This window comes from Ammodytes marinus (genome assembly GCF_949987685.1).
Source record: "Ammodytes marinus genome assembly, chromosome: 11".
Lineage (NCBI taxonomy): Eukaryota > Metazoa > Chordata > Actinopteri > Uranoscopiformes > Ammodytidae > Ammodytes > Ammodytes marinus.
This window is the reverse complement of record NC_137215.1, coordinates 28804306-28815980: the sequence shown is the minus strand read 5'-3', so window position 1 is coordinate 28815980 and position 11675 is coordinate 28804306. Positions and strand designations below refer to the sequence as shown.

Here is an 11675-nt window from a genome sequence, read left to right as displayed (position 1 = left end):
TAAATTCTGACCCGGAAGTTTGTTCTCGAGATCTCGAGTTCGATCTCGAGATCTCGAGTTCGATCTCGAGATCTCGAGTTCAAACTCGAGATCTCGAGTTCAAACTCAAGATCTCGAGTTTGATCTCAAGATCTTGAGTTCAAACTCGAGATCTCGAGTTTGAACTCGAGATCTCGAGTTTGAACTCAAGATCTCGAGTTTGATTTTTTTTTTTTTTTTTTTTTTCAACCAAACATTTTTTTCCCCTCCATGTCCCTTTAGGGGCTCCGTAGAATTGCACTGTGGAGATTCAAAATCCAGCATTGTAAATGTGTATGTGTCATTTCAACAACTAACAACTATCTCCAGGTTGTATGTATTTCAACAGGCTGCAAATCACGACACAAAAAGCAAACTATAAAATATAATAATGTAATTTTTAAAATTTTACTCTTTTCAGATCAATGTGACTACGTGGCATGCAAGTTATCCTGAACATACAGCACTGCTGCTGAAAACAATTCTAGGGTAAAAACTAGTGTCTTTTCTTATTTTAAAGGTCGAGGTGTGTTCGCACAGGAAATATTCAAGCAAGGTGATTTCTTGCTTGAATACCGTGGTCAACTTTTTCAACGAGATCTACATAAAAAGAACTTCAATGAAACCGAATCAGTGTTCCTGTTCGATTTCGACTGGAAAGGAAAATGTTGGTGGTGAGTTGGAATTAATATGCCCTTGTTTGCAGGTGCAATTACAGGTGCTCATCGAAAAATTAGAATAGCGGGCAAAAGTTCACTTATTTCAGTAATATAACTTAGAAGGTGAAACTGATATACTCCGTAGACTCATTAGATGCAAAGTGAGATATTTCAAGACATGTATTGCTAGATTTTTGATTATAATGGCTTACAGCTTTAAAACAAAAAACAAAAATTCAAATGATCAGAAAATTAGAATATTTTGAAAAGGTCCAATATTATGGTCTCAAAATGTCACACTAAAATCAGCTAAGTAATCCAAAACACCTTTATTAAGTCCAGAGTCAACACAGTCGTCTACCGGGACATTTTAGAGCACTTAATGCTTCTTTCAGTAGACAAACTTTATGGAGATGCTGACTTCCTGTTCTAGCAGGACTTGGCACCTGCCCACACTTCCAAAAGTACCAAAACCTGGTTCAATGACCATGGGATTACTGTGCTTGACTGGCCAGGAAACTTGCCTGACCTGAACCCAATAGAGAATTTATGAGAATTTATTTATTGTCGAGACAAAGATGAGACACATGAGACCGAACAATGCAGTAGAGCTGAAGACCGCTATTGAAGCATCCTGGTCCTCCATAACACCTCAGCAGTGCCACAGGCTGATAGCATCCATGTCACGCCACATTGAGGCAGTAATTCATTCCAAAAGGGGCCCGAACGGAGTACTGAGTACAAATGGATTATTATACTTTTCAGAGAGCCGACATTTTTGTATTTAAAATCGTTTTATTATTGATTTCATATACTATTCTAATTTTGTGATAATATGAATTTTGTTTTTTTTTAAAGCTGTAAGTCAATATAATCAAAAATCGAACACTGACAGTCTTGAAATATCTCACTTTGCATCTAATGAGTCTACGTGGTATATCAGTTTCACCTTTTGAGTTGAATTACTGAAATAAATGAACTTTTGCTCCCCGATATCCTAATTTTTCAATGAGCACCTGTATATTTTTTACAATAGTTTTGGGAGAAAAGCTTTACCTGGTCTGTCAAAAAAATAGGCAAGTACATGATTAGTGTGTGTACACCTCTCACTAATACCTTTACCATTAATTTAAGCAAGCTGCCTCAATTACCTGCTTAGCTCTTGAATGAAAATTGCCATTCTGTCTCCAATATTATTTTCCCAAGGTTTGCATGTTTTTCTTTGTCTATATCTTACAATACTCGTCACTATGTACAAACCACGTAGCTTAGGCAACTTGTGCTATTAACATTGATATGCTTTTCCTCAAGTGTTGATGCATCTGTGGAAGACAAGTCCTTGGGGAGGCTCGTAAACGATGAACACAGAAAACCGAATTGCCGCATGAAAACTATTGATGTTGCTGGGATACCACATCTTTGCCTTTTTGCACTGAGAGACATTGCCCCGGATGATGAAATTACCTATAACTACGGCGATGCAGACTGGCCATGGCGCAAAGAGGTAGACATAATTAACATGGCTAACTGAATGTTGACCAGTGATTGAACAAATGTTATATTTTTCGATTCAAACTATGAAAGTGGCCAATAAAGTCGTTTATTGTTAAGAACAGTTGTAACTAAATGCACCACATTTTGTCTTAATGTGTCTCTGAGCTATGTAAAGGTTGATATATTTATTTTATCCTGCTTCCTTTTGCAGAAGAACTTACCACCTGATGTCAGTGAGCAGATAGCTAAAGACAAAAATAGATCTTAGATAGGGGTCTGTTTAAAAAACACTACTTCATCTTTTAGACACTTGTGGGTTATTTGTTCTTAATGTACACTGTAAAAAAAAATACTGTAAATTTACAGGATTTTACTGGCTACCTAATTGCATTACTTTCACAGTAATTTCACAGTAATTTCCTGTACATATTTTCACAGTAATTTACAGTAAATAATTCACAGTAATTTACAGTAAATAAATCACAGCAAATTACAAGGAAAATACAACTGCATACAGTATATTCACAGTTACCATGCCCATGGAATTACTGTGATTTAGCAATATATAGCTGTGTTATTACAGTACCTTGCAGTACATAAATTACAATTAATAGCTGTGTTTTTTAGTTTTTACTGTGAAAGTAATGCAATTAGGTAGCGAGTAATTTAGTGTAAATTCACAGTTGTCGTACCCAAATACTGTGATATAGCGATATACTGTAACTTCACAAACATGCATCCAAAGTAAAAGGAAAACAAAGAAAACATGCAATTAGTTCAATTCAACATTTTATTAATCAACATTTTAATACTTTAATAATATATATATATATATATATATATATATATATATATATATATATATATATATAATGCCCGGTCCCAAGTGGCCAGGACGAATTTGATAAAAATTCACATTAGAATACAACTCATTTTATCAATTCACATTAAAATACACAACTCATTTTATCAATTCACATTAAAATACACAACTCATTTTATCAAAATTCACATTAATCAAAATTCACATTAAAATACACAACTCATTTTATCAAAATTCACATTAATCAAAATTCACATTAAAATACACAAATCATTTTATCAAAATTCACCAAAAGCATTATGCTCTACCCACTCCCACGAGCAAAAGTTGTATACAGAATTTTTCTACGACCATCGGAAGACCAAATGGTAGCGATTTAAAGATTACATTTTTAAATTTGGAACATTTCTTCTTCTTTTTATTTAAAATGGTGCTGCAGCCCAAACCGTAAAGGGTTGGGACATGCCACTTGCATGACTAGATCCAGGTCCGTGCCTGGTACACAGACAAAACAATTCAGACATGCCGACCACTAGGTGGCGCTACAACAAAGGAAAATGCGTTTGGGGCTATAACTCCCACACCAAATGTCCGACAGTCAAACACTTTATATCCACAGATGCCCACAAGTCAGCTGCATCTTTTGAGATAGGCCACGCCCATTTGCAATAGGATCGATTTTTTGCTGCGTCGCAAAAACTGTGTCAGTCACTAAAACACACACCTCCTACAGTTTTCGCCCGATTTGGATGAAACCAAAAGCATTATGCTCTACCGACTCCCAAGAGCAAAAGTTGTATAAAGAATTTTTCTACGACAATCGGAAGACCAAACGGTAGCGCTTTAAAGATTTGCCGATTAGCTTACTTGTAATACCTTGTACGTAACTGATCATAAATCCAAAACGATACATCCTATCAAGACAACATTTTAGAAATATGGTCGTACCGTCCTAATGAACATCCTCAAAAAAAATTGGAACATTTCGCCAAAAGGGGGCGCCAAAAACACACAAAGTATACATCTCCTTATTCGCTTGAGCATCTTTCCCTGCGATTTTTTTGCCTTTTGGTCTACAACTTCCAGACAGAACATCCCATGTTCAAAAACTTTACCATGAAACAAGGGGCCGGCGCCGCGGACGACAACGCCCAATCCCGAGTCGCGTGGGAGGCTTGGCCCCCGTTCACAACACTTCAGGGTAAAACTCAATGGACCCTGAAGAATCCTCAAATGAAACCGTTCATCCTCAAGTTCTTTCCAGCACGCACGCACGCACGCACACACACACACACACACACAGTTCTAGTTTCTTTTTGTTTTCCAAAAAAAAAGACACATTACATTGACAACCATTCGAAGTCCAATATTTTCGTTAGGAGTGTGCTCACATGTGGGTTGATCAACCCACGCCTTTTCTTGGCTTTGGTGCCCGACTCCGGATTAATGCTCAAGAAGCACCTGTGAATAAACCAAGAAAACAACTTTCAGTTTTACATAGTGCATAATTTTTTCCAAGACAGATGCAGTAAACCTCACAGCCTCCACACATCCTACCTCTACTGCGCGTCTGCGTCTGACTTTTTTTCACCGACCGTGTAATCAACCTAGAGCGGCCACACCTCCAACCTCGGACGCGCTGCAGACGTACCTCAGACGGCCGTCTGCAGCGCGGCTACACTTCACTTTACCTCAGGAGGCGGCGCCTATTTTTTCAGGGAGGCGCGCGTCTCTCTCCGTTTAAACTGTTAGAGAAGTGCTCTGTTGACAGTCATACCAGCAGCATTCACGATTTCCCAGTTTCTTTCTTTCAAAATAAAACTCCCAAGAGCGAAAATGTGAAGAAAAAAATCAACGAGGCACTAGTATTACTGTCGAAACTCAATATTAAATCATATGGATCATAACATGACATGAAACAACTCCATATTAATGGGAATTATCTATGGAAACTCTTCGATAAAGATAGGGCTTTTAGGAGCAGCGCTGCAGCAGCAACAGCAGCAGTTGATGTGTGTCCGAAAAAAAGCGTGAGAGACGCAGCAGTAACGGAAGGCGACTCGCTCCAGAGGTAGACGCAGGATGTGTGTGGAGGCCGTTACACCGAAGAAGTCACAGGCACAGTGATATTATCAACCACTAGAGACTGCTGTTCATCACAGAGATGAAAGACAATTTAAGTCAATTTACTTTTTTGGTTCAACTGTAGCCTTAACTAGAAAGCACTGTGGGAAACCCTGCAGTACAATGTTCATTTGAATGTTACAATACCTTTGGATAAACTCCAAAGTGGAGGAGGCCTCCTCAGGGTACTGCAAGTTGAAGCAATAATAGCTTGCAAAAAGTGCAGCTACTCCATTGATGAAGGAGTGGTGTGGTCCCACGACAACCTTCTGTTCAATGCAGAGCATCCATGCAGTCGGCTTCATCATGTCACCTGAAAAGAACAGAGAACACACATGAAGAGCTGTTGTAAAGAAGTTGGGTGCTATGAGCAAGGAGAGAAGTTTCAGCAACCTTAAATGTTTTCACAAATTGTTACCCACTTACTGATGCTCGATGGTGTTGTGCTCCTGATGGAGACTGCAAGGCAGCGCTGCCTGGAAGGCCCTAACCCTAACCTTAACCAGACAGCGCTGCCTTGAAGACTCTGTTGGGTGCACAAAAAACCCTTACGCATCATTGTTACTTATGTAATTAATTGTCTATTGCACAACTCAAACCATTAAGCCCTTCTTTGCTCTCCCAATTTTCAAGTGTCCAAAATTTGTTTCTCAGTTCTAGAGCAAATCTAAGTCAATACACTACCCTGGAATGCTGTATAAAAGCAATCCGTTATCTCTAAAACCATCTAGCAGCACTACTGTTGAAAGATGCTGAATCCGAAAAGATGGAGACAAGCAACACTATTGGAAAAACATGTTAGACCACTGATGAGCATGTTCTGTCAAAATATTGTGTAGCGGCTTTTGTTTATTTAAAAAACAGATGGTACAATATAAAATCCAGATATCAACAGTACCTTGGACAATCAAGCAGGGGGTGCTCGGCAATGGCACTGTGCCCTCAACATCAGCAGCAGTCGCACACGGCTGTAAAGTAAGACGTAATTGTTACATTCATATATTGTAGCAAAGATTCAACATGGTGCATAAGACGTTCCACTGGTCCCACTGAGTTTGAAGTTAAAGAGTGGATTCAACAATTCCTTAGAACGATTGTTGTCAGAATCAGTGAAAATATCCTCATGATCCACTACCTGTGTGTGCAACCCCCCTTTGTTTACATGCCCGTTTACAGAGAGTAAGATGTGTATCAACTAGAGGTGGGCATAGATTAATTTTTTTAATCTAGATTAATCTAGATTAATTTTGGAATTAATCTAGATTAATCTAGATTAAAATGGCTCATTTGAATTCATTCATAATATGTGTGCTCCCTAAATAATGACTCAAAGTAAGTCTTTGAGAACGTGTTTCTCAAGCCAGGTGGCGCATCAGACCAGGGGCTCATCTCCTGTTTCCAACATGCATCACAAACTGCTTGAGGAAGCTGTTCTACTATGATAATTGGTGATGAAAATAAATAATGTTCAACAAGATGTTACTTAGTAACAAGTAACCGGCATCGGACCTCTTTTTTCAGTAACAAGTAATCTAACGCGTTACTATCTCCAAACCAGTAATCAGATTAAAATTACTCATCAAAGTCACTGTGCGTTACTTTTTCTGTAATTTTCCTTAGTGAAACATTTTACATAACTGCACAAATGACTGCGATTGCGATTTTATGTAAATAAATGTGCACGCATGTGTCTCTAAACGCTCCAACTGCTCCAACCGCTCCTCTCGTCTTTTTGGTAGCGCCCCTCGTCTCTGTCATGCAGCGTGTGTGTGTGCGCCTGTGTCTGTGTGTGTGTGTATGTGTGCAGCAGCATTACGGCCGAACTGTGGCGCAAAACAAAGTTTCCCCCCCGATGAAATATAGCGTCTGCTATGGGGATATTTAGGATTCGGGTACGGTGACGTTGACGTTGAAGAGATAGAAGTGTTTAAAACTTGGAAACTTATAGTCACGTGGCGACCGGTGGCCACACACACCCACCCTGCGTTCCAATACCCGATTGTGTCGTGGGCAAGTGATGGAGAGAGAGAGCGGCGGGTGTGTGAGAGAATAAAGGCTCCTCAAGTGTCAACAACGGCCCCCGGCTATTATTATCTCCCCTGAGCCGAACAGGAGGTGGAATAAGAGATTAACGGCGATATTTTTTTTATCGCCGATAAGAGTCTTGCATTAACGCAGCACGTTAACGCCGATAACGGCCCACCACTAGTATCAACACATCGTGAGGATCTAGTAAATGATTTTGACAATCTGATTTTGACAACAAACGTTCTCCAGAATCACTGACTCCACGTTGTGTGAACATGTGAATGAATGTGATTACCGGTAAATGTATACAAGTGCGAAAGATAACATAATAGTACTGTCTAATACAATCACAACCTGCTTTTTTAAATTTTCAAACAACTTACATCAGCCTCAAGCATGATGGCATTCTTTGGTTCCTTGAAATATGCCATCAGTAGCAGAAGGACACATGCAGCCTTGTCTGACGCCTCTGGCTCGTATTTAGCGAGGACGTCCTGGATGCCTGGATAACGGCTGAGTTGTTGGCAAAAGCGAATTATGGTATTGCCCTTGCTGTTCATAGCCGCTTCATACTTTTCTTGTATGGCGACATCCGTCAGCAGAGTGAAGTGGCAGATAAGGCCTCTGTGTGAGAACAGGAATGGCCATTCCTCCTTAATCTCAGCAATGGCTGGTGCAGGCACCCTGTTTATATACTGCCGCTGTGCGACGTAGGTCCGCTCCATGAGATGATCAGCCGTCTCTGCCCCTCCCATCCCTCCCTCTGCATACATGTTTAGTAATTGCCTTTTTTTTTTCTTCTAAGGTTGCCTCCGTTTCTCCCGCAGGAAGTTCTTCCGGACACCACCTTACACAGCCATACTGATCTATGGGCCCTCTGGCCATTACCAGAGCCCCCTCTGCCGCCACAATGCAGGGCCTGCGCTGCCTGCGTCGCCGTGTTTCAATTGATTGTTTCCTATTTTTGTATTCGACTCTTGTTTTGAGCTGTTGAAGGAGAGAGAAGCTGCCGTCTCCTAACATGTCTCCCTGTTGTCCTACATCAGCAAAGCTTTTTGGCCATTCTCTCACGATGCTGCGGGCGATGCTGTGGCATGTAGCTCTTGTTGGGTTTTGCTCGTTCTCTAACATTTGGTCCACCACAGTCTTCACCATATCTCTCCTTTCCCCTGGTGATGGTCTTTTGTGATCTGCCGTCGCTTTGCGAATTGCTGCTGGCATCTTGTCCCATCTGACCCGGAAGTCAGCACACCATGGCCTGCCAGGCCGTGTGGGTGATGACAAAGGAGATATTAAGCTCTCGCTTTCGGGACTTGATGACTGGGCATAGGGAGTGAGGGGTGGAGATTCAACAGCAACATAATCCACTAATTCAGCCAATGGAAGTCCTAGAAGTGAGAAAACAACATTATTATAGATAGAGGTAGAGCAAGAAGTAGATCCGGGTCGGATTCAAACCCAGGTCTGCTGTGAAGAGGTATGAGCCTCTAGGGGGACGATCTAACCTTTGTGCCACTAGCACCCCTGAAATTGTAAAGGGGCACTGTGTAACATTTTAAGTAATTTATTAGCTAAAATCAATATCCTCATTCACAAATACGTCCTCATTGGTGTAAAATCACCTCTGTCAATAATCTGAATTATCCTCCTGAGTGGAGAATTTCAAATATTAATATACATTTTGTACATTGAGCAGGCAGGTCTTATGGAGGCAGGGCTGGACTGGCCATCTGGCATACCGGGCAAATGCCCGAGGGGCCGGCAGCCTTTTGGGCCGGTGAGGTTAAAAAAAAAAAAAAAAAAAAAAAAAAATTAAAATCTTTTTTTTTTTTTTTTTTTTTTTTTTTTTTGGACCCTCGGCTGTGTGACTCGGCCCGGCCCGGCCAAGTCACACAGCCGAGGGCCGAGGTCCCTTCCCTCTCGGGAGTGCCATGGACATATAAATGTGCGTGCAGGCTGTCAACTTCACCTGAAAGTTACCAGGCCATTACTCATTATGATTGGTTCTAGGCTAGGCCTGGCCCAATCACACACACAGCAGAGGGCTGCCCATTCAGAGGCTGCATTGAGTTGTATTATCACGCATTCAACTTGTACTCAGTAATTATGAGCATCTGACGATGGTCAGTTTTACATTCAGGGCCGTCGGACTGCGGACAGGCTTGGGGGGGCCCAAGGCAGAGGGGGGCTGCACCCAAGAAAAAATAAATTATTTTTTTGATTTATATTAATTTTACTGGCTCAATATAGGCCCCTGATCTTTGAAGGCCCCGACATTTTTTATTTAGGGGCTATGAAGATCAGGGGCCTATATTGGGCCATTAAAAAATACAAACGAAGGGAAAAAATTCCCGAAGCTGACTGGATTTTTTAAACTTTCTTCTTTCTGCTTTTTGGTCATTCTGTGTCTTTGAATCATTCCAGAAAATAGTACTAAATAGCTTACATAGGAAACAGTTGATTTAGCCTTTGTTTTCTCCTCAAAGTGCACCAGATTGATGAATTTTACTTTAACATTTAAAAAAATATCTTCCGGGGGAGCATTCCCCCGGACCCCCCTAGAAGGTCCAGGGTCCACGACACAGTCTCCCAAATTCCTGTGAGAAACACTGTGTGTGTGTATGTTTATTAAGAGTCATTAGACCAGGGGTTGTGTTCAAGTACGCGTAATAATCTGGTCATTCATCAATAGAAACATTGTGTTGTTATCTGGCTCAGAGAGGGACCAGTCACTCATACGTTTTGGACTATAGACAAACAAAGCTTTTACATGTTTGTATTGTAAGACCGCCTCTCAGAGAGCCCATCAGGACTTTCTGTATAGGGGCCCAGAATTTGGTGCAACACCCCTTCCTCCGCATATCGTATAAACGGTGGGCTGCCATGGCCAAAAATGCCAGGGCCGATTTTTTGTCCCAGTCCAGCCCTGTATGGAGGCATCCATGTTTTTGGACTGTCATCAGGTGCATTGATTAATTTAGAATTGTTCTTGTCCTTGAAGGCCACTGTAGCTTCTGTTATTATTCTAAAGGGGTGGGGTTACCAAAGGAGCGTTGCAATCTAGAACTTTCCAGAACTTTCTTGACGATGTCATATTACACACTGCACCTTTAAGCTATTTGAATGATTCAACTATAAAAATAATAAAAACCATGGCAGTGTATATTTGGATTTACCTTTATTCTTAATGCCATTCAGTAGTCTGCGACACTGGATTGGTCTGAGGTATTTCTCCAGGTCCTTCTCTTCCACCAAGGCAAGGTCTGCCCTGGTCTCCACGCCAAGCTCCTCAAACACTCCCAACAGAGAAGTCAGTGTTTCAGTAGAGAGGCCCGGTAAAAATGAAAATATTTCCTCCTTCACCTCTTCCCGATTCATTATCTAAAATAACAAACCAGAATCAAATCATTATTAAAATGTTCTGCCAGCTTTAATAATTGTTCCTTGGTACAATTATCAAATAACTCCTCTGAAGGAGCCTCAATAAACTCCTCTAGTAAAGATCCTGTTCACTTACCAAAAAGTAGAGGACAGTCTGGTCTGGACAGTACAAATTGACTTACGATATTACGTTTTACCAAAAAGTGTGGTGAAGAAAAAAAATTAAATAAAAAATCACTAAAAAGTTTAGATCCAATTGTCCACACTACAAAGTCAAAACATCTTACGTCTTTCTTTGCACTGATGGTCTCGTTTGCTGTTAAAGGTAATTTATGATTATCAGAGGAAACATTCATTAATTTCATTTTCCTTTATTTATTCTCGAAAGATCAATTGAGGGTTACCCTCTTTTACTATGACGTCGAGACAGATTTTATTAACCTTTATTTATACAGGTAAAAATCTCATTGAGACCCAGGGTCTCATTTACAAGAGAGACCTGTTCAGGTAGGCATCAGCAGCAACACAAAGTTACAGACTAACTGAACATACAGGAGACACAACACAGAACACAAACGGTAATCCAATAGAGAGGCCCGGTAAAAATGAAAATATTTCCTCCTTCACCTCTTCCCTATCTAAAATTACAAACCAGAATCAAATCATTATTAAAATGTTCTGCCAGCTTTAATAATTGTTCCTTGGTACAATTATCAAATAACTCCTCTGAAGGAGCCTCAATAAACTCCTCTAGTAAAGATCCTGTTCACTTACCAAAAAGTAGAGGACAGTCTGGTCTGGACAGTACAAATTGACTTACGATATTACGTTTTACCAAAAAGTGTGGTGAAGAAAAAAAATTAAATAAAAAATCACTAAAAAGTTTAGATCCAATTGTCCACACTACAAAGTCAAAACATCTTACGTCTTTCTTTGCACTGATGGTCTCGTTTGCTGTTAAAGGTAATTTATGATTATCAGAGGAAACATTCATTAATTTCATTTTCCTTTATTTATTCTCGAAAGATCAATTGAGGGTTACCCTCTTTTACTATGACGTCGAGACAGATTTTATTAACCTTTATTTATACAGATAAAAATCTCATTGAGACCCAGGGTCTCATTTACAAGAGAGACCTGTTCAGGTA

General features: G+C 40.3%; 1 protein-coding gene across 1 annotated transcript; it reads right to left on the bottom strand.

Moving 5' to 3' along the window:
* Window positions 1-1068: 1068 nt before the first annotated feature.
* LOC307257917 (uncharacterized protein) lies at window positions 1069-10524 on the bottom strand (the record flags this gene model as incomplete). The annotated part of the gene is given in 7 exon segments (XM_080037278.1): window positions 1069-1206; window positions 4386-4455; window positions 5266-5431; window positions 6017-6086; window positions 7530-7931; window positions 7933-8534; window positions 10323-10524. Coding segments are annotated over 7 exon segments (1650 nt in total).
* Window positions 10525-11675: the final 1151 nt, after the last annotated feature.